General features: G+C 39.3%; 1 protein-coding gene across 17 annotated transcripts in view; it reads left to right on the top strand.

The window, feature by feature from the left end:
- The window catches only part of EPB41L3 (erythrocyte membrane protein band 4.1 like 3), a 311,810-nt gene that overhangs the window by 242,545 nt on the left and 41,779 nt on the right, over positions 1-27,486 (top strand). For 10 of the 17 annotated variants that reach the window (XM_088469653.1, XM_088469650.1, XM_088469664.1 and 7 more), the window contains exons 7-14: positions 4,194-4,412; positions 6,823-6,910; positions 9,784-9,936; positions 12,721-12,818; positions 13,581-13,756; positions 18,801-19,021; positions 24,813-25,376; positions 27,059-27,112. In XM_088469653.1, coding sequence (XP_088325779.1) covers positions 4,194-4,412; positions 6,823-6,910; positions 9,784-9,936; positions 12,721-12,818; positions 13,581-13,756; positions 18,801-19,021; positions 24,813-25,376; positions 27,059-27,112 — 1,573 coding nt within the window. The remainder of the gene's footprint in view (positions 1-4,193; positions 4,413-6,822; positions 6,911-9,783; positions 9,937-12,720; positions 12,819-13,580; positions 13,757-18,800; positions 19,022-24,812; positions 25,377-27,058; positions 27,113-27,486) is intronic. The other 7 variants (XM_088469659.1, XM_088469657.1, XM_088469658.1 and 4 more) reach the window with 2 other exon arrangements.

Raw genomic sequence — 27,486 nt, 5'->3', positions numbered from 1 at the left:
AATAAGGGGAACAGTGCAGTCACATACAGATATGTCCTCATACATCTAGCCTCAATACGCCATGCAGTGTGACTTGCCTGGAGTGAGTGAGCCGTCAGGTCCTGTGCTACTTTGCTAGTGCCGATCATATTTTTTTGCCGAAAACACAACTAAGTCGCATTGTGGTGCGACTAGGACGCATCAGCAGACTGTGATTAATTTGATATGTGACACTTGTATATCTGTGTGCACCTGAGTCTGTATATGAACCACAACGGAACTTGTGCTACTCAGTCGCACACAGATATTCAAGTGTCATATAAAAAATTAATAAGCACAGTCTGCTGGTGCGTCCTAGTCTCATCGCAGTGCGACTTAGACTCCTTGCACTAGCAGAGTCTAACACGACCCGGCGCACCGAGAGGGTTTTTTTAGCATGACTGCAGCAAAAATGTGTAAGGACACATCTGTAAATGGTTCTTACTCCTGGAGTTGTCAGCCCAAAGCAAGGTACTTAGTATAAGTGAGAGTATCTATTTGGACTCAACACTAGTGCTGGAACTATGTTGTTACCTCAGCACTTCAGTGAAAGCAGGACTGAGCCCTTTTCAATCCCACTTGCTACTTTGCAATTTATAGACAGCACAAGTGATCCAGCTGTGTCTGCTGGTGCAGGTTGGGGAGTGAGACCCCGGAAGGCAGAGGGGTCTCTTCTCTCACTTAGCTGGTTCTCCTACCATCAGGCACCGTTTATCGCACACGCTGACTCCATAGCTAGGGACTTCCGGTGAGCAATTTTCAGTATTGGCCATGCGTTCCACCTGCCTTAGACCCCGGCGCTTTCTTCAAAAGTATACTTGTCTCATCTCCTAATACACTTATATAGCAAGGGAATAGCTTTGTTTGGTATTTAGAACCCTTTTAGTGTCATTTTCTTAATGGCATACAGTCAGGTGCATAAATATTGGGACATTGACAGAATTTTCATATTTTGGCCTCTATTCACCACCACAGTGGTTTTGAAATTAAACAAACAAGATGTGCTTTAACTGCAGACTTTCAGATTTAATTTGAGGGTAATTACATCCAAATCAGGTGAACGGTGTAGGAATTACAACGGTTTCTATATGTGCCTCCCACTTTTTAAGGGGCCAAACAATGGGACTATCAACTCAAAAGCTAAAGCTATTTCATGGACAGGTGTGGGCTATTCCCTCGTTATTTCATTATCAATTAAGCAGGTAAAAAGTCTGGAGTTGATCCTAGGTGTGACATTTGCATTTGGAATCAGTTGCTGTCGACTCTCAATATGACATCCAAAGAGCTGTCACTGTCAGTGAAGCAAGCCATCATTAGGCTGAAAAATCAAAACAAACCCTCAAATTAAATCTGAAAGTCTGCAGTTAAAGCACATCTTGTTTGTTTCATTTCAAAGCCACTGTGGTGGTGAATAGAGGCCAAAATATGAAAATTCTGTCAATGTCCCAATATTTATGCACCTGACCTTATGTACCCTATATTATTGCATTATACAATTAAGCCAGAATCTACTGCGCTCAGTCCACTGCCAGAGAGGACGGTGTCCAAATGGAGGCTGCACACTGGCCCCCTCCCCTATTAAAATGCCCCTGTCTATGGGGGTCTGAATGTTCACAAGATTTTTGCCAGTTCTCACTCATATGCAATGGGACCAGCCAAGGGGTAAGACACAGCGCATCAGCACTAGGCTAATGTGCTGTGGGTCTTGCATGGATCACCGAAAGGGGGAGTTTTCCGTACCCCACTCTGGCGACCGAGATGAAAATATATTTTGGCGTTATTGCTTCCTGCTTTGCCTCGATAGGCAACGAAGCAGGAAGAGATATAGCAGCATTGTAAGTGCCGCTATAGTACATGTCCCCCTTAGACATTTTAGGGGAGATGTATCAAACATTGGAGAGAAATAAAGTGGATAAAAGTACCAGCCAATCAGCTTCTAACTGCCATTTTACAAGCTGTGTTTAAAAAATATCAGTTAGAAGGCAATTGGTTGGTACTCTATCTCTCTCCCCTTTATCTCTCTCCAAGGTTTGATACATCTCCACCCTAAGTTGGGTACACACTATACGATATATCGTATGATATATTGCCCCGATATGGATTGGAATGGTATATCTTACACATCGTAGAGTGTATATGCCCGATAAGTTGTTTGCGACGGTCGCTCATTGCATCGTACCATCTGCTATTCTGCACAGCAGATGGTACAATGCAATAAACAATGCAGTATAGTTACATGCAGAATGTATCGACACATCGCACCATCATACATCGGATCTCACAGTGTGTACTGCGCATGCTATGTTTCATTACATAACATTGCACCGCCACTGGGTCACACATCGTATAGTGTGTACCCAGCTTTACTGTCCTCAGGATGGGATGTGGATTGAAAGTTCTACTGGTAGACAATGTCTAGATAGATACCAGATGTTAGACAGGCAAAAGGTCGACAGGGACAAAAGGTCGGCATGTAAGTAGGTTGACAGGTGCAAAAGGTTGACATACATATGGTTGACATGAAAATGGTCGACATTTATTTATTTTGTAATCCTAATCTTTACCCTAACCCTCCCCTTGGTGCATAACCCTAACCCTCCCTACTGGTGCCTAACTGTCGGGGTAGATGCCTGACGCTAACCGTCCCTTCTAGTGCCTAACCCTCCAGTAAGTGCCTAACCCTCCCTCCTGGTGCCTAACCCTAACCGTTTGGGTAAGTGTCTAACCCTAAAAAATTAAAAATCATGTGTCGACCATTTGCATGTTGACCTTATGACCATGTCGACCATTTGTACCTGTCAACCTTCTTACATGTCGACCTTTAGTGTGTCGACCTTTTGTCCCTGTCAACCTGTTGCCTGTCTAACATCTGGTGTCTATCTAGACATTGTCTATCTTTTTACTGTAGATCTTTAGACCGGATCCCCTCCGTATGTCCTTTGCATTGTAGCAGCAATTCGGAGTTCCATTAGGTAACGTGAGCTTCCGTGTTCCACGAGTATAGTGGGATGGGTGTTCTCACAGTTAGGTCTAGCTGCAGCTTTTAGTTCCGCTCAGTGTAGTTAATTAGTTCCATGTCACTCACAGTTCTCCTGGTTGGTATTAATTTGTGTTTAGCAAGTATCTACTTTTAAAATAGAGAATGGATGTTGAAAGCTTTAATCAAAGTAAATATCTAAATGGTTGATATGAATTAGAGAACAATTTTGCTACTTATCCCACGTGATTAAATTTGACTAATAGTTTCAACAAACGTATGCAGGTCTAGAGAAGCACATTCGGGCATAAGCCAGTAATTCCAATCTTAGTCGTTTGTTTGTTTGTTTTTTCTTAAATGTGTGTCTGTAATATATTATTATTATCATCATCATCATCATTATTGTTTGTGTCTGCACTGATAAAATAACTTCTAATTCAGACTTTTGTCTATTTAGAAATTGCTTACTTTGGCTTTGCTTAAAGCATTAATTTTACAGCAACCAAATAATGAAGACACTCAGCAGTAATTTTGCCATTGTTTGCAAATCATTCAAGAAATGTATCTTGTCTGACATAAGTATGTTGCATTTTATTGGTCTTTATTTGAACATATTTGTACTATATAGGTAGAGTGCAATAGTTGTATTATTATTATTATTATTATTATTGTTTGTTTTTAGTTTACTTTTAACACAGTAAACAGATTTATTCTTATATCATGTTATTTATTCTGTATTTGGCCTTAAAAAACAAATATTTTGCAGCAGAGGCTTAAGTGAACAGGCTTAAATATAAATTAAAGCTTATTTACTGTAATGCTGCAAATAGAAATGAAACCACTTGGATATTATATATAGATTGTATTAGTCAAATTACACAAGAAAAGCTAAAAGTTGATATTGCTGATTGGTTGCTATAGCAGCATATCATTGTTCTTTGCTCTATAAAATTAAATACATCCAATTATGGTAGACATAAAAATTAATACTGTTGTCCAGATTTCTATTGTATATTTTGTGATACCATTGTTTCCTTATATAATGTTTATTAATTATTATTTTCAAATTAATTTTGAGATGTTCTGTAAAAATTTTTAAGTATATCAGTATATCCTAATGCCATATATGTGTGTCATTAAAAGGGAGTCTTGTTTTATATCATCTTTGTGGTTTGACATGTCAGTTCTCTCCACACAGGTATTATCTCTGCTTGCAGCTACGGGATGACATTGTATCTGGGCGTCTCCCTTGTTCCTTTGTTACCCTTGCTCTCCTGGGATCCTACACTGTGCAGTCAGAACTCGGTGACTATGACCCTGACGAGTATGGTAGCGACTATGTTAGTGAATTTCGCTTTGCACCAAACCAGACAAAAGAACTAGAAGACAAAGTAGTCGAGCTACACAAAAGTTACAGGTGAGAGAAGTATAAACGAGGTAGAAAAATTATGGATATATTTAATTGCAAGGAAGTGTGTTTAGCTTAAAGGCGAAGGTAAGTTAAAAAAATAAAAGAAGTTCATTTATGTGATGGCATGCTAAACTATTAGATTTGTTATTTTATAATTATTTTATTATAATTAACCTTTAATCATTCCCTTAGTAATCAATAAGAACACACATGAAGTGCTGATACAAAGTTTCGAATTTTCAAAATGTATGCATAAATGTGACTTTAACGGTTTTGAGATCTTAATCTAAGTTATAAAAACAGGAAAAAAAGAATCCAAAAAAATAAATATACAAAAGTAGTTTATTATTGAACAAAATGATAAAGCATTAAATCTCTTTGTCAGAAAAGTATGTGCATCTGTAGAATTCACTAATATCACCTTTCACATCGCAAACCCGTGTCACATCCGGGATTTTGTACACAAGTCCTTCCCGGGTGCGACCTGGCTGAGACCCCTTTCAGACTGGCCGCCCGACCCGGCTTGCCTGGTTGATGACTTCACCACCGTCACATGCAGAGCCGGTTTGGAGACGAGATCATCTCCAAGCGCCGGCTCTTCCCATCCTGTGAACGGGTCCTGGGTCGCATCGACCCGGGTTACCCGTTCACACTGCACCTGCTTGTTACCTGGGTTGAAATGCAGGCCCTTTCAAACTGAGCAATATCCCGTGTTGCTGCGCTTTCATGCGAAATAACCCGGCTTATTGCTGGCAGTGTGAAACAGATATAACTGGTGTGTTCCCTCCTCCCATTGAGCAGCAATGACTTTAATCAAATGTTTATTGTAATTGTTCATCAGTTCCACACATGGGCTTGAGGGAATTTTGGTCCATTTATCTTGCAGAACTTCTTCAACCTCTAGATGTTGGTTGGTTTTTGGGTCCTGCCACAAAATTTCTACTACGTACTTCAAACATATTTCTATAGACTGACTTTTGTATTGAATTGTTGTCTTGCTGCAAGACTCACCTTCTATTAAGCTTCAGTTCATCAATGGATATGCAGACATTGTCTTGTAGAATTTGCTAATGAAATCCAGAATTTAAACCTTTCTGGTCCCATGGCAGCAATAAGACCCCAACTGCAACCACGGTGTTTCACAGTTGTGATCAGGTTCTTATGTTAGAAGGCAATGTTTGATTTACTCCAAACATAAGGTTTCTCATTCAAGCAAAGAAATCCTATTCTAGACTCTTCTGTCTACCTGACATTCTTCCAGTATTCCTCTGGCTCATCCTGGTGGTGTTTAGCAGACTTTTAAGTGTCTTCCTCCGTGCTATCCTCCCAGGCACACTATTATAACAATCATTTTATTTTTATAGTGGTTTTCTCCAAAAGAACTCAAGGAACTTTATTGTTCTAATTTTCTTGATGGTGGACCCATGAACAGGCCTCTCTTGCACTGGCCAGTGCAAGAGAGGCCTGTAGATCTTTTGACATTACCATTTCATAATGATTTCTATTATACTGTATACCAAACTCTTGGAGTAATATTTATTGGATGACCACTCCTGTGAGAGTACAAGTGGTGTTGAATTTTCTCTATTTGTACATTACCTCCCTGAGGGTAAAGGCCAAAGTCTTCAGAATCACTTTGTATATTTTTATAGGCTAATGGGAAACTTTCTGGGATCATCAGAAATCTCCTTTATATGGCTTACATGAAGATGTGAACACATTTAAGGTCACATTCATTTGGAAATTCCAAAAAATTATAGAGTCCACAAACTCTTTACTACCACTGTAAAACTAAAGAGCATATTAACCTTTCGATTATTTTAAATATTTACAGATCTTTTGTTATATGACACTTTTGTTCATACCATGTGTAAGTGTCCCACTCCTATTATCTTGTAATTTTTTCACTAAATAGTCTTTAATTTTTTTGTCCAGAAAACAAACATATACATTGGAAAAGAAAAAAAATACTGAATTTATTTTAGCTGGTATTTCTTGGCTTGGCGTTTTTTTTTACACCTGCTGTCAAATGTGAAGGGACCACTCATTTTATATTATATTTACTGGATACTTTTTTTAGATTTCATGTTACTTGTTTATAGTGGTGCTGTTGACATTTTATTATTGTTATTTGCTGTCATTTCGTCCTATAGATTAGGAAACAGCAAGAGGTACATATGATGCCTGTCTACAAGAAAAGCTATTTTCTCAGTAATGTAAGCCAGCCCAATGCTTAAAAACATTTCAGCGTGTTTTAGAATGATTGACAATTTCTAGAATTTTCTTGACCAAATGTCTTAAAGTGAAGCACATACATAAAACTAATACTCGTTACTACACATTTTACATTTTTTCCCAGCAAAAACACATTTTTTTTAAATCGTTGAATGACTAAGTCCTCTCTCTTTATCTGTAGAGGGATGACCCCTGCTGAAGCTGAAATGCACTTCTTGGAAAATGCCAAAAAATTGTCAATGTATGGAGTGGATCTACATCATGCTAAGGTATCGACATATATCTGCCAACAGATCTTCTTTGTTTCCAAACCATACCTTGATCGCCAACATTTTTGCCTGACCTCTAACTTCAAATTTAGGATACCAGCTTTATAGTAAAAATATTATGATGTGATATAAGTGAATTTATATCCAAAGTTATCACAGTCTGTGTGAGTGTCTACGTCTACATGTGTCTGTTTTCTGCTTAGTAAAAGTCGTTTGTCAGTACTTGATATAGACAGTTATATAAACACGGTAGTGGTAATAGCTATTTGTGATGGCTGTTTGTTTTAATTACCAATTTCCACATAGAAGCATCTAATAGTTCTAGGATTTTTTTTACATTATATATTGGTAGGCTTGTTTTGACCATGGGGTCAACACACTGGGAAGTTTAATGTCACTGAGACCATCACTGTAGTCCGCACATGGGGCCTGATTCTGTGTCCAATGCAAAGCGGCCACAAGTGCTGATGTCTGCAGCATCCAGATTTACAACCTTACAGATCCGACCGTCTATGCGAGCATCCGTTCCGAATCAGCCACGCACAAAGCGAAATGTCCGCTCTCATATCGTCCCTCATAATGCATATGTTTGGTGCCGTGCATGCACAGTCTGCTATCGTTTTTTTTTGGAGCAGTCTGCCGATTATCACGGGATGTGTCCGCTATTTGTAATTGCGTCTGAATCAAACCCATGATGCACTGCTTGAGCTGGAATGGTCATCATGTGAAAAATTATGCATAACTCATACTTAATTCACACATCAATGATGCACCTTTAAGGTGTAATACATGTAATAAAACAGGGTGTAATAAAGTAGGACTGCCATGTTATGGCTGGGACTGTGGCTTGTATGATCACCTGGGACATCCGTCATATTCCTACAGCTCCTTTCTAATTCACAACTTCACATCCTGAGCTGTCAGAAATGTCATTTATAACGCAGTAAGAGAGAAAGCCTTTAAAACTGCTCACTAGTTTCAAAGTTCAGGCTGGCAATATAATATTCCTTATTGTAACATTTACATGAATTGCTTTTTCAGAGAAACAGTCTGTATTATATGACTTGTAATTGTCTAGTTCATAACTTTCACTGCTTTCTTTCTCTATATCCATTTATAATGTGCCCTTAAAGGTCTCTGAAGATCATGGTGCATGATTCATCTATTTCATTCTAGACAGCATGTCTGCACAATAGATAAGTCAATCAGGTAGAACATAGCGATATGACATTCTGGTTATTACAAAGGAGATGATCATACCTAACTAAAAACCATTTGTTTGACATTTTATGTTTAACATATCTACCCCAATTTAATATTTTTTAAAATAAGGTGTTCACCACTAAATAAATAATCCTTACCCGTGTAACTGGTGCAGTTATATCAATTCCACAGTTTACTAGATGGTGGAAAGCTTGAAATCACATGAAGTATAACATCACATAGTTAAATTGAAATTCTGAAACATTAGAAGAAACAAGACATTGATTTATTTTTTTTAAATGTAGACACATCAAATGTGACATATGATTTAGATAAGTAAAGTATTTATTGCATTGTTCAGTTATGTAGAAAACATTAGAGGGAAATCTACAAAGCAGCACTTTTTTGGCACTTTGCAGATATCTACACATTGTCAGTGGTTTTTAGCCCAAACCTCAGACTAAACCCAAAGCATGGGCTGCTGGTGATGTGTGGTACATGCTGTGTGACAGTAATTCATTTATTTATTTTAACAATCAGACTACATGCGATTTGAGCTGCCCCACCTCTCACAACCATCTCATTCCTGTTTCCAGCAGGTTATTCCTGCAGTTTGGTAAATGGCAGATTGATACATTTAATTATTCATATTCCTAACATGTAAAAACAGCCGGATGGCACTGTCTAATGTGGCATTTAGAAAATTAGCGGTTTCTGATGCATTGTCATTAATTACATGTGACAGTTTTAAAATTGCTCATAAAATTTGCTGAAAAAAAGACGTTGGTTTAGCAAAACCACACCTTAGTACATTTCTCTCCAGGTGTCACTTACTATGAGGTTAGAAAGGGGAGAGCCACAAATTGGGTAGTTTATGTCCCACACTTTGCCTGTTGAAACCTAAAACATTTACCGACAATGCTGTTTAGTTTTGAAGCGCTGACCTTGCCTGTGGTGCGGAAAACCTTGCTTAACTTTATGCTGATTTAAAATGTTTATTTTTAAAAAATGGCTTTAATTTGTAATGCATATTGTTTAATAATGTATTTAATTCCACTGCCGGTTCCATACACAACCTGCCCTTTCAGTTATGTGTCTTTATAGGCAACGGATGCTATTTTCAATAAGGATCACAAGGACTATTAACAGTGCTAAGATACAAGCTAGTTTACTTCCAGTATTATCAGGGCTGGCTGTAAACCTTGTATTGATTAGCAGGAAAGGCTGTAGTGCTTGCAAAGCACTTAGGTGCACAAAGGGAGATAAGTTATGGTTATTGATAAACAATGCCTCTTCAGGCTTACTGCCACAATGCATAATCTTCACAGAATTGCTAGAAGCATGAAACTAATGATTAAATATTTCTGTTTTATTAACATTATCATAATCATTCAAAGTAAACTTTTACATTACTTTTATGTGACATTTTGTCATTGTCAACTTTTAAATGCTTATCCTGTCAACTTTTAAGTGCTTATCCTGTCTCCAGCTGAAATGTATTTTGATTTAGAAAAAGATACTTTAAATATATTGTAGAATATGCCAGTGATAGTGGATACAAAGATGTAATGAAAGTACAATGTTGCCACTTTTTTGATCTGAGTTTTTCATTACATTTTTTTGTGCTGTTGCGTTATAGTAACCAGCCCAAACCATGCCTGCTTTTTCAGGATTCTGAAGGAGTTGAAATTATGCTGGGTGTTTGTGCCAGTGGACTCTTAATATACCGTGATCGGCTACGAATAAATCGGTTTGCATGGCCGAAGGTTCTAAAAATTTCATATAAAAGGAATAATTTTTACATCAAGATCCGCCCTGGCGAGGTACGTGAAATAGTAAAATATTATAATTGTAACTGAGTTTATTGATTATTTAGAAATATCTGCCAGTATAATACCTAACCTGCAGTTGCATTTTCCTGCTATCACTTATCCATAATTTATGCTATGATGATAATACAGGATGAAGTGTATGCTCCTCACTGGACATAATACACCATGCATTTTGAACTGCATAATTGTTTCGGGACCCTAGAAACAAATAAGTGACACATTCTAGAGACAGCAGCGCTACCTTTGGTTGCACTAGATTTATGGTATCTGTTTGTGATTATAAGGCAGAATTGAGTATAGGTTTTGACCTTGTTTTTTCAGGGTTGAGAATGCCCAGAAATGACAGGGTGCTAAGTGAGGGCTATATGGAGGGTGTTCAGGTGCTGTCCTATCAATTTCCGTCAGTGCTTGCAATGCAACAACAGCAACATCAGGCATTGTCTAGTAGCAAAAACCACTGTTTCTTCAGCAAATTTGGTCTTTTCTGCCTCATGGCTCCAGGCAATTGGGTTTTCAGGGCATTTGCATAGTAGTCACCATTAATTGTCTGTCCACGGGGAACCCAGTGCAGATCATAACGTGCGCATCAAAGAACAACTGAAGCATTATTTTACATGCCTGAAGGAATCACACAGAATTTTATGGGTGGAGGCGAATTCACTTTTTTTCCATACACTGGACTTTTGTTTGGATTCTGGATCATAATGACGAATCCACGATTCATCACACATCACAATCGATGTCAGGAATCGATGTTGGGATAGCACAGATGGTGTAATGGTTAGCATTACTGCCTCACAGAACTGAGGTTGTGGGTTTGTTTCCCACTATGGCCCTAACTGTGTGGAGTTTGTATAATCTTCCTGTGCTTGCGTGGGTTTCCTCCGGGTACTCCGGTTTCCTCCCACATTCCAAAAATATACTGGTAGGTTAATTGGATCTGAACAAAATAAATTATCCCTAGTGTGTATGTGTGTGTGTGTACATGTGGTAGGGAATATAGATTGTAAGCTCCACTGGGGCAGGGACTGATGTGAATGGCCAAATATTCTTTGAATATGTGTGCGCTATAGAAATAACTGGTAATAAATAAAAAAAATAGGAAATCTGGTATCCTCTGCGACATTCGAACGGTGTTCTTGCATGATTCATCTCGTCATCGCATCTGCTCTTCTGTGAGATTTCTGGGTACCCACCTGGCACACATGCGATGCATTTTCCATTCCTTTGTCACAATATGCTGAACCCGTTCGAATATGGCTCCCACAGCACCCTGATCTCAACATCATCGAGTCTGTCTGGGATTACATGAAGAGACAGAAGGATTTGAGTAAGCTTACATCCACAGAAGATCTGTGGGTAGTTCTCCAAGATGTTTGGAACAACCTCCCTGCCGAGTTCCCTCAAAACTGTTTGCAAGTGTACCTAGAAGAATTGATGCTGTGTTGAAGGCAAAGGGTGGTCACACCAAATATTTATTTGATTTAGATTCATTCACACAGCATTTTGTTAATTGATAAAAATAAACTATTAACACTTCTATTTTTGAAAGCATTCCTACTTTGCAGCATTTTTTCCACACCTGCCTATAACTTTTGCACAGCACTATATACATATATATATATATATATATATATATATATATATATAAACATCCAAAAAGGACACAGCACTCCCAAGGGCTCCAGAATAATGTCACATATCCAGTGTCTTTATTGTCTACGTTTCAGGGCATCCACCCTTTCGTTAGGACACACTTACTGACGAAAGGGCGGATGCCCTGAAAAGTAGACAATAAAGACACTAGATATGTGACATTTTTCTGGAGCCCTTGGAGTGCTGTGTCCTTTATGGATGGTGTGGAATACATTATACACTAGCACCAGGGCCAGTTGGATTGGACAGTGCGGAGTGCCAGCAGTTTTGGTACTGTATATATATATATATATATATATATATATATATATTGTGATTATATATATATATATATATATATATATATACACACACAAGATATTGAAAGAAGGTGGGTTGGGTACGCGATCCTGATGGTCAGAATACTGACAGCAGCAGACCCAATAGTCACATTGGTGAGGTGCACCTACAAATGCTACTGTATTTTAGCACTTGGAACTGGAAGGGGCAAATAGTCCGTCATTAAAAGTATTGAACAAGACCTTATCTCTAACTCAAGTCATTTTGCTACCATCCCACAAAGCAGGAAGTTTACACTTCAGGTTTGCACTGTATTATTTTTGTAAACTCACCTTTATGTCTCAGTTGTGTATTAAGTGCATGAAAAATTACATTTATTTTGTTGGTCTTCCATCGATATGTTGGCAGTATATCAAGTTTTACACCTCTGTTGCATATTTTCCCATTAATCTTCCATCCTATCTCTATTCCATGCCTGAACCTCATGCCTTTGATGTAACAGGATGACTAATGGGAAAATATAGATTTATAGCTGAAGTTTTTTTATATACCCCCTTTATAGAGTCACCTTCGCACATCACCAGGCATAGTCTTTATAATGCTATCATCTTTATAGCTGTCTTTTTTCTTTAGAGATAAAAGTTAATATTTAAGTATATTATGAGATTTAATTTCAGCCTGGCTGGACAAGTAATATGACCGCTGTCATTTATGATAGTAAATCTAATGTAATGTCATTAAATAATCTCTGACATTCTCATTTTCCTTTGAGTTGTACAGCAATTAAACCATACCAAATAGATTCTATTGTTCACTGTATTCTATTTGTTTTCCTTTCAGTTTGAGCAGTTTGAAAGCACTATTGGGTTTAAGTTGCCAAACCACAGGGCTGCCAAACGTTTATGGAAAGTGTGTGTTGAACATCATACTTTCTTTAGGTATGTCATATTAGTTTTTGTGATATATTATGTAGCTGTTTTGCCTTTTTGTTTAAAATAAATATAGCTTAGTATTATTTGGCAGGTTTCTAACAATATTCAAAGTCTGTTTTATTAAGTTTACAATTGCTACTACTGACTGCTATTTACAGCAGTGGTCCTAATAATTGTATCCAGGAGCCTTACACAGTAATTTCAGACAATAACATAACCTGTATCAAATGCAATTGCATTTTCTGAGAGGGGTTTAAATACCATAGTGTATATTTTCCTAGGATTGTCTGCAGTGAAACTGCCTTCGTTCCTGTATAGCATCCTACCCTCCAACATGACCCCCTTCATCAGGTACAAAATGCTCTGAAATTTCCACCTAGTTTATGATTAGTCACCTGTATTGAACTAGTTAATTGATGATTTTAACACAGGTGACTGCAATCATAAATTAAGGAAGTCCAGGAGCAGAGCATTTTTTATACCTAATGGAATGGGTCATGTTGGAGGGTCTGTAGCATGTATCTGTACTGTAGTTGCTATTAACTTTACTTTTCGGCTAGTGTAACTCATATCTGTTGAAAAATGTTATTCTCTGTCTAAGTTATAGAGATAATAAATGCATTGGCTCACACACAAAATGGAGGCATGCCTCACTTGTGCCAGTCATCTCACAAACCAGAAAATATCTCTTTCCAAGCAGAAATGTCTAGCTCTGATTAGATGCAAGTATCTCTGATATGTTTCTAAACTTAAAATCATTATTTATAGGTTGCTGTTGCCAGAGGCACCTCCCAAAAAATTCCTCACCTTAGGGTCCAAGTTCCGCTACAGTGGGAGGACACAAGCGCAGACAAGAAGAGCTAGTGCTCTAATCGATCGACCTGCACCCTATTTTGAACGTTCCTCAAGCAAACGTTACACAATGTCCCGAAGCTTAGATGGGGGTAAGAATCTTGCTTTTACATTAAATAGTAACTGGATGGATAAATGAAGTCTGTAAGAGATGAGGGTGAAGTCTGTAAGAGATGAGGGCCGACCCATTCTAAGTTGCACAGTGTAATTAGAATTGGAACTGTAGCAGCTGGTAACATTTTAGAAACAGTTTTCATTATCCACAATTACATGAACAAAGGACGCCCACACACGACTCCCACACTGACAAGGTGCTAGAATGCAGTCATACAATTCATTTTGTTTCATCTTTAGTGTAAGAAAAGATAATATATTTTGGTTACTTTATTTTGTCATTTCACCAATGTGTTTATGCACCGAACAGTATTTTGTCAGTGACTTCTGATATTCTTTTTATCTTACAGTAAGAAATACATTATTCATGAAAATACACAAGTTTCATTTGTTAATAAAATAAGTTAATAAAACACTGAGGTGTTAGTTCAGTTAGCCGCAAGGTGGAATTATACACGTACATTATTGCTATTCATGTTTAATAAGTACTAATCAATGCCCTTCAGTGAAATATATCTATTTCCATCTCCTCTGCATTCAGCTACCTGTAAAATGTCTTCATAGTCTGATTTTCTTCCATTTTAATGGTCCTTGGGGTGAGATGTATCAAGCCAGGGAGAGAGAAAAAGTACCAACCTATCGGCTTCAATGATTTTTGTAGCATAGCCTGTAAACTGGCAGTTAGGAGCTGATTGGTTGGTTTTTTGTGGTCCATGTACTAAAACTCCACTTACTGCATACCTCCCAACCTGATCCTCTCCAGGAGGGACATAATGCTCTGGTCCTGGACTTCCCTGGTCTGGTAACTTATGATTGGTGGAGGCTCCAGAGGTGGGGCTGCAGCACAGTCCACAATTCAAATAGGGGAGTCACACCAACTGCCAGTGAGTCCCAACCAGTGGTGATTGGCAGTGTGTGAAATGACAGTTGGTGTGACTCCCCTATTTGAATTTTGAACTGCGCTGCAACCCCATCTCTTACCAGGGAAGTCCAGGACCAGAGCATTGTGTCCCTCCTGGAAAGGGTCATGTTGGGAGGTATGCTTACTGTGGAGATAAAGCCGGCTCCTGCTTCGCTTGTTATCAGTGAGAAGCAGGAGGCGGCTACTGTGATTATTACGAGGAATAGCCCTGCGGGGAGAGTGAGCGTGAAGTCACCCCCCGGCGGTGGCAGCAGGGATGCATTTTGTGCTGTCACCTCTCCCCCATCCTGTGCATCTACAGCAGAGAGGATTTTTTTTGTCAAAACTTTATTGACAAATTGGCCAAAGTGACAGAGAGCTCGCTTACAGCTTCTTCACTGAGGAGAGACAGATAGCAGCAGCTAGAGGCGACAAAGCCGGTGCTGGAGAAGATGGCTGACGGCATCTAAGTAACAGCTGGGTCACTTAGCTCTGCGCTAGGTGACCTTTAGTACATATCGAGATGCAATATGTAGAGGGATATTTTCTGCCTTTTTCATTTGGTCTCCTTATCTCCACTTAGTACATGGACCCCTTTGTCTCTCTCCACTTTATCTCTCAAAGGCTTAGTACATTGGTGTCTTAATATCCTTATATTTCATGTTATTTGTTTCTCAAAATAAAATAGAAGGCATATTTAATAGCTTGTTATGTAAGTCAGTTGCAAAATGAATTGACACCTTATTCATTAACAAATAAACAGTGTTGGCTTTTTTAATTTCCAAGTAAGTTGTCTCTTGACAACTGTTCCATATTGCAGTTGTCAGTATCACACCCCTGTGCCAATCAGTGAGGAAGGGGACAGTACTGCAAACTACATAATGGAATTGGTTGTAAAATGATGACTTAGCTGGAAAGATGAAACTGCCTTAAAGGCTTTATTATATTTGGATGTATAAATACATTCCAAAAAAATACAGATAAACAGGCTCTGGGTGATGCATTTAATACAGGGAAATAACCAAACACGCATCCTCAGAGATGAAAAGCACATGGGCTCTGCCTAGCCACTCAGGTACCTGTGGTAGCTACAGTAGGTTAGGTAGTTATGATCTACAGAGGTTGTAGTTATACCACTTGGATTCCCTATAATGGAAACTGTGAAAAGAGCCCTGTCATTTATACTACAAAGCAAACCCAGACGCAGCAATAGCCAGGCTGGTTTGGGTAGCATGAGTTAGCATGAGTTAGGAGAAGCACACAAGATAAATTTGCTCCCACCCAGACATGGATGTGGATTACGCAACAAGCAGAACCTCAAATTTGCAAATATGCCACCTATGTAGTCTCTATATAATGGGCAGGAAACCTACATTTCTACATTTGAAAGCAAGAAAATAGTCTAATTAAATAAATAGTTCCCATTAAAGAAAAGTATTTGTCTTCTAGCTCTAATGTTCTGTAAGTCTTGTTATTTTATGCCATTCTATCTAATTTTGGTTGCGTCTTCATTCTTTTCATTTTCTCACTACTTAGTACCATGACTGGTGCTCAATTTATAGTAACTTAATTAGTGGTAACTGCTGGAGCCTAAAGCTGGTTACACACCAGGACAACGGATCGGCAATACGGCTGATCCACCATCCTACCTGACAATTGGTAAGTGCATACACACTTACCAATCATCAGGCCGATGTGTCGTGACTGACATCACAACTGGACAGGCATTGACATGTGCCCGCGCAGTTGAGCTGTCAGTCGCCGGCAAGTGTATGGGTGGTAGGCTGACCGCCCGTACACACAGCACGACGGATCAATATATCTGCAGATATATTGGCCATCAGCTGTGCTGCACAGCCGACGCGATATGTCGGTGAACAATGTCGTTCACAGACATATCGCCTGTACATACTGGCCGACGCACATGCAATATATCGGCCAGTGTGTACCCAGCATAAGGGAAGTGCCAGAGAATGTATTCTTCCTATTTAAAAGGGGTTGGGTATGGGATCCTGGCAGTCGGGATGCCGCTGGTCAGAATAAACTCCAACAATTAACATGGTTTTTTAAGTAAAGATATTTGCCCACCTACCACGTCACTGTGGACATCATAAGGTGGTACCCTAACATCCCTAATACTGACACATGAAATAAACTGTACAGGGACTGTACAGGAGGTGGTGGCTCCACCAGCTGTTAGCATTACCATGGGAGCATGTCTGTGGTCTGGGTCCTCTGCAGACATGTCTCCTCCCCAGCGGTGGCGGGGACTGTGCAGGAGGCAGTGGCAGTGGCACCAGTGGGTTAGCATTACCATGGGAGCATGTCTGTGGTCCAGGACCCCTGCAGGCATGTCTCCTCCAGCAGCAGCGGTGGGTACTGTGCAGGAAACTCCATTTGGCTCAGCAGCTGTCACATTGGCACATCAGCTGCTGCACCTGATGTTTAAAAAGGTGGGAAGAACACTTGGGGGCAGTCTCTCAGTTCAGACAGTCAGCCAGTCAGGGAACAAATGAGCAGGCATCATACAGTTTACTTAAGGATTACTTCGTAAGACAAAACAGTTTAAGTGTTAAATAGTGTTACATTAGTAAGAAGTAGCAGTTTAATTGTTAAATTAGTTTAACTTAATGTTCTTAACAAGTTTACTGATGTTCTGAAGCAGTTTAGTTATGGTAACAGGGGGTCCCATGTTCTGAACTTGAACCTGGGAACTAGTAATCCTACTATCTGGTAATCCTACTATCTAGTAATCCTACTATCCTACTATCTGGTATCATTGTAGTGCCAAAACGAATTAGTGTTAGGGCAAGTATTACCAATACATTACTATATTTCAAGAACATGGTAACAATCTAACCTCAATTTATGTGTTGTGTATTGTTCACCTTGATACATGGTGTCGCTATATCAAATTCTTTGTTTAGATATAGACTGCATTGCAGTTTACCTTCAGGCCAAAGATGAAGTCAATAAAGGTGCCTGTCATAGACGTTAGGTTATAATTTTAGTAAAAGAAGATTCTGCAAACTGAAGCCCAGTGGTGGTACCTTCCTTGCATGAACCTGTTGTTAGTCAGTGCTGTTATCTTGCTGTGATTTTAGTATCACTCTCTCCATGTTGTGTGCATTGGAAATGGTTGCCTAGCAACTGTGTCTGGTTTCTGCCCAAATCTAATGCCCTTGTGCTCCTTTTCTTTTCTTTTTTGCTTTTATATTTTTGTTTTTCTTAGTCACATACAAGTGAGGCATCATTAGTCTTTCAATAACACCATTTCTGATCATTGACACCAGAAAACACAAACCTGTTGTAATGTTGAGTATAGTTATAGTATGAAAAACAAACTATTGTTCCTAAGAGCCTAAAATAAAATCCATTTACTAAGATCTACATTGCATTTATCATGAGTTTGTTAGGTTCATAACTTGCATAATGCCTTAAACTACAAACCAACCAAAAAAAATCAGAAAGTCAAGTGCTCCACAGAGCGTACAGTATGTATGAAATGGGCAGAGAAGACGGAGAGAGGGAATGAGCACTTGTTTTCTTGGATGAGTCTAACTCATGCAGTAAATAACCATAAGTAAGAATAAAGATCATTTAGGTTCTTAAAAGGGTGAAGGGTTTAACAAGAACAACAAGTTATATTAAGGAAAAATAAATAAAACCCCATCTAGGAGGAAGGACCTATTCGGATAAATAGTGAAGGACAGGTATAGTTGCCGATTCTTGTATCCAGTTTATGTTGTATCTCTCCCCTTTCTGATCTCTGCTCAAAGATGCCAGTCAGCAGCTTTATTATTGGAGACTAATCGTGGTTCCCCACCAGCAACTACAATTGTTAGTTCGCTACCTTATGTATTATGTGGTCCCCAGGTAGAACTTAATCAACTAACTAACTAATCAGCAGCTTCTTCTAACAAGGTTTTACTGTTTAAAAATGTTTGGAAGAACCTTTACTTCATATAATTTTATCAAACCTCTTAGATAATAATGTGAATTATTTGAGGATTTCTTTGCCAACTGTATTTCAAACTGTACATTTCAGGCCTTTTTGTTTGCTTCTGACAGATCATTCCATACTCAGTTATTCTTTCCCCAAATATCACATTTGCTTTTAGCATCAGTGAATGAAAACCATGACTTGTATATGAAGGATTCTGTGTCTGCCACAGAGGTGGGCATCGGCCCATACATCACAGCAAAGGGTATCTCTCAGACCAACTTAATCACAACGGTAACTCCTGAAAAAAAGGTTGAGGAAGAGAAAGATGAGGAGGAAGAAAAACGCAAGAAAGTAGAAGTAATCACAACTGTTACTACATTACGCCATGATACTAAGGTACTTGTCTTTTCCTTTAATGGAATGATTGTGTTTGTTTGCTGTAGATGTTTGTTGTTTAATAGTTGTAATATACAGAGTACCTAAATTGTCCTGTCATTCTGTATACCTTCAATAATATGTCTTCTAAGTTACTTAAAATATGTAGGTAGCCTATTGATTTCCAATTAGGATAGTGCAATTCATCTTTTAAATTATCTAATTAAATATAAACAAACATCTTTGGGTCAATGGGCAGTTTATAGTTACATATATATATATATATTATAGATTCTATACAATATGCAGTCATGTATGCTCATTTGTCTGCTGAGTCTGTGGTTTTCAGAGTACAACAATTCAACAAGTTCTGGTCTTTAAACCCCACATAAGCACTAGGGATTAAATGTATGTGGGTGTGGATCATTAGGTCTACAATAAAAAGGTAGACAATGTTTAGTTAGACAATACAAGTTAGACAGGCAATAGGTCTACAGGGTCTGAAGGGCGACACACTGAAGGTCGACTGGTAAGAAGGTCGACGGGGTCATTAGGTTGACACACAAATGGTCAACACATTTTTTTTTCTAGCCCTAATCTTCACCCTAACCCTCCCTCCTGGTGCCTAAACCTAACCGTCGGGGTTGGTGGCTGACCCTAAACGTCCCTTCTAGTGCCTAACCCTCCGGTAAGTGCCTAACCCTCCCTCAGGGTAAATGCCTAACCCTAACCCTCCGGTAAGAGCCTATCCCTAACACTAAAAAAACAAATACAAAATGCGTCGACAATTTCTGTTTTGACCATTTGTGTGTCGACCTAATGGCCCTGTTGGCCTTACTAGTCGTGTCGACCTTCAGACCCTGTTGACCTATTGCCTGTCTATCTTGTATTGTCTACCTAAACATTGTCTACATTTTTACTGTAAACCTAATGACTGGATACCAATATAAGTGGTGCTATGTCAGACATGTCAACATTTTAAGGTGGTCCAGAGGTTGAATTTGTAGTGGGTGAAGTAATGTAACGTCTTCTATGCTGTGGCAAAAATGCATGTGGTTCAGTTGGTTTAGAGTATGGATTATTATTATTATTATTATTTAGAAAGCACCAAATATATTCAGCAGAGTTGTAAAATTTAATAAATTACAAATAATGACCTATTCATATTAACTTATATTCAAATACTGTCATAAAGAATGAATGGGATGTGGCTTAAGGGAGCTTACACAGAAGATGTTGGACCAGTGTACGTAAAAGATTGCAAGCAGTGTACATGGAACAGAGGGCCTGATTCAGACCTGGACACTAAGTCGCGAATGCACGCTATGGCCGATAGTCGCCCGTCTGCGCATGCATCGCAGTGCGCGAGCCAGTGACTGTGATCGGGAATCGAGCGTTCGTAGCACACAGACAGAGCGCTAATTTGAGTGACAGATTGAGGGTGGTGTCGGGATGGTCTCTGAAAAGGGGGGTGTGGATATGTGAATGCAGGCATGCCTGTGTGTTCTAACGTTGTTTCATGGGCAAGCATAAATAGCATGGCAGCGTCATTGTACATGTCACCTGGTTGTATTTCATCCTGCAGTGATCGCAGTACTTGCGGTGGGGTAGGGTCTACCTCAAGGGCTGCGTGCAGCTCCAATGGCTCTCGATGTTAATCATACACTTTCTGGAGATGACGTGTGCTAAGAAAGAAAAGTGGACGTCTTTAGACCGGCGTGCATTCGCTCTGCCGTCGCTCTCTAAGACATAGAGGGCGTCCTTAAGCCTCGCCGTGCGATTGAGAAGTTTGCATACCCTGCACCTGATGGCAGCGAAAGTGCGCTGCTTTGTGTCCAGGTCTGAATCGCCCCCAGTTACCTATGTACTATACAGAGCCCAATCCTTGCTGATCAGTGTACAATATAAAAATATGTCTCTGGTGGTCATGTGTGCCATAGAAGACCCACTTCCTGGTTGTAACCATAAATGGCAGTGTTCATTCCCTGATAGCTAGTAGTAGTTTATTGTCTCCTTCTGAACTCCCTTCATTTCTGTTCCCAGGCCTGGCTGAGAGTATCTCAGTTTCCACCCCTTCACTGAACTTTGGCATTCAAGCTGAGTTTAGTGGCGGAACAGAACACTATCAGCCAACAACAGAACATGCTATCAGAGTTCAATCAGGGAAATTGAATAGAGCTGCTATCAGCCTATTAGCTTTAACCCCTTCGTTGCGGATGACGAGTTCCACTCGTCATCCGCATGCATGCGAAAACTGCAGCTGCTGAGTGGGACTCATTCGCTTTTCTTGGTGCTAAAAAAACCATACATTCCCAACGGTTCGAATAACCGGTGGGGACACTCTGGCAACCCCCGCGTGTGCCATCGGCTCTGATCTGTAAAAATGCAAACGTATAAGATGGGGGCACCCTTGTTTTAAAAGTTATGCCCCCATAGAAATGTATGCCTGGTGATTGGTGTGTTCACCAGGCATTAACCCCTGCACTACAGAAACATGTTGGAGTCCAGGGACGAGGAAGATCTCCCCCCCAACCTGACATCCATAAAATCAGGGGCACCCACATTTGAAAGAGGGAGGTCCCCTCTTTGAAGTGATGTAGCCCCCTAATAGTTATTGTCTGGTGATCACATGTGCCCACTAACCCCCATAACTGTGTGGGCACCAATATTTAAAAAAGGGAATTATGTGGCCCACTAGCAGCTATTGTCTAGAGTAATATTGTCTGGGTGATATTGTCTAGTGATCACCTGTGATCACCAGACAATATAAGCTTTCGCTATGGAAAACTGAATTTTCTGTAAATGAGTGGGAGGACACTACATGCCCTATCATGCCCATAATTACATATGTAAATGTGGGGTCCCCCACATATGAAAGACAGGAGTCCCCTCTTTCAAATTACGTGGACCCCTTAGCAGCTATTGCCTGGTAATCAATTGTGATCACCAGACAATTTCACCCAGACAATGTTTCCTAGCTGAGAAAGGGGCACATTGTGCCATATCTCCCCCATACTGGCCCTCACACACATGGGGCACCCTGTCTTGAAAGAGGGGAGTCTCCTTTTTCAATTGATGTTCCCACTTAGTAGTTATTGTATATTGTATGGTGACAATAACAGAAACAGTGCACAAAATATCTACTTTTCCACAGCTTGTGGGAATCTAGAGCTCAATGTCCCCCATCCTGTGTCAAATAAAAAGTGGCCCCTAATTTAATGCTGTAGATTGTCTAGTTGTTAAAATTGTAGGCTGTATTGGGCTACCATATTCTTCCTACACATAGGATTCTTATAGATCCCAGTTTACTTTGTGTATTTTCAATTTTGGCCACTAGCAATCTGTATCTTGTGGCTTTTATGGACTAAGGAATGTTTTCATAAAAGAAATATCTTGTTTTCAGTCCCTAGAACATGTGAAGTATCAGGCACAGTATATTTATGTACAACCTTTGCAAAGGTAATGTTATGTACAGGATATGTTTTACTCTGTTACTTATTGGATAGGAATAGGAGGAAATTCAAGTATCAGTAAGGTACAACCGATGAGACTTTTATAAAAGAGTAGGACTTACCTTGTTATAAATGGCTGCTAATAATGAGTTTCATCCTGCTCATTATCCTGGTGGGACCTTCCTCTTGGTCCTTAAAAACAAATTAGAGCATCTTCAAGCACCGGCTCATCACGTGATGCCAATAGCGTCATCGTCCCGGCATTAATGCCGGGTCTTGCTGCCTGTCTGTTAGGGGTCTCAGCCGAGTCGCACCCAGGATGGGCACATGAACATCATCCCAGGTGCAACCCGGCAAAGCAGTGGAAAAGGGGTATTACCTATCCTGCCTCTTCAATTATCTGCATAGTTCTATCAATTATTGCATTATAAAAATATTTTAAAACTATAACATATTGTATGTATACAGTACTGTGGGAAGAGAGCTGACAGACCTAGAATTGCAGGTGATGAATTTGCAGCATCATGTATAGTAATATATTAAACCTGTACTTCACTGATAAATTGATTGTTGAGCATTTAAACTTCAATTTGGCAGACATTTATTTTTACTTTTTGTGCTGTCTGACAAAATAGACAACTTGGGATTCCTTGGTTTCCCGATTGTGTCATAATAAATGTGGTCCTTTGTTTTACATGTTGGATAACCATGCTTGCTAAATTGTGTAAATAGCAGAAATGTGCTGTAACAGTAGCAACAAGTTAGCTATTTACCAATTAGACTTTCATTGGTCTAAAGGCTGGGTACACACCAAGGGGTTTGGTTCATTAGTGGAAAGAATTGCAAAGCCACACACAAGCAGCTTTGCAATTCCATCCTTGCAAATATGAAAATGCAGCAAAAGGTGTCTGCCAACCCCTGCTGTATTTTGCAATCCCAGCACTGCGACCGAAGTCACAGGCTGAGATAACAGACGGTCGCGATGATGGACGGCGCTGGCCATCTGAGTAAGCCTCAGCTTACATAGGCTGGCTGGTTTACGAGGCCAGGAAACTGCCTTCCACTCCCGTAAAATGGGGCCAACATGCCCCCGTTTCCAGCAATGGAAACCACCCCTTAAATGGGGCCAACATGCCCCCGCACCATCCCTTAAATGTCTTAGCCAGCCTCTTATTCCCTCTTACTTGCCCCCCCCCCCCAATAGGCTTTCTACTTATCAATCTTGTTACTCCCATTACAACAAGGCCTTAACAGATCATGGACTTGGAATATTCAAACAAATACTATGATTTTCAGCAGTCAGTACCTAGAATATGGTTCATTTGTCATGTGGTCTGATTACATTTGTTTTTATTTTTTTACCCGGCATGTTTAAATGTTGTAAAAACTTTTCAGTTGGACTTACTGTACCACGCCTTTCTGCACTCTTATATATGTTCATGTAATTTTGTCTTCCTTTCTCAAAATTAACAAAAATTGTAATTAAAAAAAAATCCCGTAGCCAATCAGGCAGGGGCTGCGTTCGTTCTGCACATGAGCATGATAATTGGGAATCTGCATTCAGCATTTAAAGAGCGTGCAATACTGAATGAGCCCCAATGTCCATGAATCCCAACCGCCCATACACTTGCTGCAAGGACTGCCGACACTGACATCTCAATTGGGCGGGCAAATTTAAATGCCCTCCCAGTTGTGATGTCAGCCCAGACATATTGAGCGCCCGATTGGTGAGTGTGTAAACAGTAACAAATCGGCCGCTCTGACGGCCATCTTCGAAGTGTGTACCCAGCATAATTTGCACTAGGCTCAATAAAGCTAATATCATATTAGTTGCTATATGTAAATGCAGGTTTGAGCTATTTACCTTTATGCTCTATGATCATTTTAGAGAGCATGCAGTCTTTTGATTTATTTATTGTTAAGCAGTGTTAGAGTTGTGTGGGCACCCTTCATACAAACAGCACAGTGAAGTGCAGGAGAAATGTTTTTGTTGGTGTTGCTAATAATAAATGCTTTCTGTGCCAAATGAGATGAAAAGCTGATTTTATTAATGTGTGTACAGTATTTCCTCCCAAACTCATATGTAACAAATTGCATCTGCATTTCTGGTTGCACATGGCTCTTCTGTTAAAGAATTTTAAATACTTTGAAACATATTTAATTACATAAATGTAGAATACAGTATAATCCTGCATGAACAATGCATTGCTGATTTTGCTGAGAGTCATTTAGTTGTGTAGCTGATTAGGACGGCTAAGAAATTGTTATGCTTTTATGTTAACTATTATGCAGAATACCATTTAACTAATCGCAGTTTTCTTTTTGTCCTTTTGATCATACACCTCGTTTGCTGCCTTCAGCCATCTTGTTTTGCAACTGACTCATTTCATTCCCCCCCATCACCATGCTCTAGCCCCTCCACATCTTCAACACGTTTGCGTAGAAGATGTAAGGAGAATGCTCGTAAATCAGTGGGATGTGAGCCTATTGCAGACATAGTTCAGATGTCCAATGAGCCTGAGCGGGACTCTGAGCAAAAAGGGAGGTCATACCCTGATGAAGACGAGATAGCTATGAGTTATAAGCAGCAAGCTGGCAAAGGCGGGACGCTGTTTTCCTTCTCCTTGCATCTTCCAGACTCATTTCCTTCACTCCTGGATGACGACGGATATCTTTCCTTCCCTAGCGTTTCTGAAGCCAATTTCCTGCCTGAAAGTTTGCAACATTACCTTCCAATCCATTCGCCATCCCTTGTCCCATGTTTCCTTTTCATCTTTTTCTTCCTGCTCTCTGCCTCTTTCTCCGTGCCATATGCCCTCACGCTCTCCTTTCCTTTGGCTATGTGCCTCTGCTACCTGGAGCCCAAGGCGGTCTCCTTGAGTGCCTCACTTGACAATGACCTGAGTGACAGTTCAGATGATGAGGTGTGTACCTCGGCATAGAACACATATTACGTTTAGTGTGTTCAGTGCATTAATCCTAAACAGTGCTAGAATGCTACCATACTGGTCCAACTTTCAGAGCCTCATTTATGTCTGCTTGCTAATATTTGGAAGTTTTGTCTGTAGGCCATAAGGGTTAGGCACAATATATGAAAATAATATATATTTTTATTTTTCTATTGAGGGTTTATTTATTTTTTGTATTCTTATGAAGGGATTGAATGTAGATTCAGTCCTTTAAGAGTTAAAACTATATTTCAACTAATAGATTGAAGCTAATGCATATAATAGGGTCTGAAGCAAAAAAATAAATGTTTTACTATAGAAAGCCAAATGCAGAACAAGTATACAGTAATATAGATAGTTAATGGTTTGTTCAAATCTATATTCAGTATGTCATAGAGTAGAGACCACTCTCTGTGCACATTATAATCCCTACAAAGGAATATCTGAGCAATAACTCCGGCTATGCTATTGTTGATGCTTCTGATCAATAACTTGTACAAAGATTTATATTGATTATAGAAACAAAAAAGATGCAACATTATTGAAAGGAGTAAATCCCGCATAGCCTGGTGGTAATAGAAAAAGGTTAAAAGTTCATGTTGTAAATCTGTCCCGTATGAAAGTAGCAGTTTAGATGAGCGTTTCCACATAAACGTAGCTTGTGCCTGATCCTTTATATTCATTGTGTATTACATAATGCATGTTCTGTGTCTGCCATGTCTGCATTACATTGGCTATGTACATCGTCAAAGCCACAAGTGTTGTGTAAGTTATTCTGTAATCCCAGGGCAGCGTATGCATGACGAGCAGTGCTCAGCTTGTCGGATAGTGCAAACGAATAGAACAGATATTTATTGAAATACACAGCTTTTTAAACTATGTGCACATTATTGTGACTAAGGGGTAAATTTACTAAAGTGAGAGTTTTTAGAAGAGATGTTGCCCATAGCAACCACTCAGGTTCTAGCTATTATCTTCTAGAGGGTGCTAGTTAAATGTTATGTAGAATCTGATTGGTTGCTATGGGCAACATCTCTTCTAAAACTCACTTCATTTAAACTCTCACTTTAGTAAATTTACTCCTATGTATCAGTAACCATGAAAGTTAATTATTTTTCTCATGTTCAAAATAACATTCTTCCAGAAGTCAATCAGGGTAGTTTAGCATCTTCCCAAACTTTTGTTGTTGTTGTTGTAATTTGCCTTTTTGGTAATGCAGACAAATTGGGCAGCTATACAAAAACTGTTACAAATGAGGAGCTGAAAGTCAGGCGGCTGTTATAGTAGTTCTATAAGACTATCTTACATCAAAAACAATAGAATGATATAAGAACAGATTATCATTACATGGGGAATATATTATTTTTGAGATCTGTATATACACATATATTTTTAAGAATTCTATCTATTTAAAAACTTACTACACACAGTTTTTGTACACAAGACGAAATGATCTCACAGAATGTATATGCCTTGCGTATTCCTCAGAATCTGTTCTGTTTGTGTTGTTATGCTTTTCTTTTTCTGTTTGCTTTTCTTTGCTACTGTAATCTGCAAGGGGCTGTGGTGGTGAGTGATTATTGTTACATTCTCACAACACGGGTTTATTCTTTGTTCCCGCTTGCATTCTGGAATCTGTATCTTGTAAAACAAAATAGACTGACAGTGAACAGACGGATACAGCAGCTGATGGTGAAACTACTGCCACCGAGGTGTGTAGAAACACACAGTTTATTCCCAAATGTAATGATTGTGGTTACAGTACGTGACTCCAGGCTGTGAGGTGGTGTTATGGCTTTGCTTTTTTCATCATATTTAATGATCTTGCTGTTTAGATAATTTTCTATTGTTAAACCGTAGTGTATTGTTAATAATAGTTCTTATATGTTCTATAAAGAATATAAAAAATATTCTGTATCTGCGTGTTTTTAGTTATTAAAGGAGACAACTACTCTTCCATTATTCCTATTTAAAATGTAATAATAAGATCATTTTCAAACGCTGATCTTAATTTTCATATGGCGGGAAAAAAGATAACAAATATGTTTACTAGATTTTCTGCAGAACTAAGACCTCGGCCACATGG

The sequence above is a fragment of the Taudactylus pleione genome, unplaced genomic scaffold (assembly GCF_031769625.1).
Source record: "Taudactylus pleione unplaced genomic scaffold, aTauple2 ptg000093l, whole genome shotgun sequence".
NCBI classification, from domain to species: domain Eukaryota; kingdom Metazoa; phylum Chordata; class Amphibia; order Anura; family Myobatrachidae; genus Taudactylus; species Taudactylus pleione.
The sequence above is the reverse complement of the archived record's forward strand: the minus strand, read 5'-3'. Positions and strand labels throughout refer to the sequence as shown.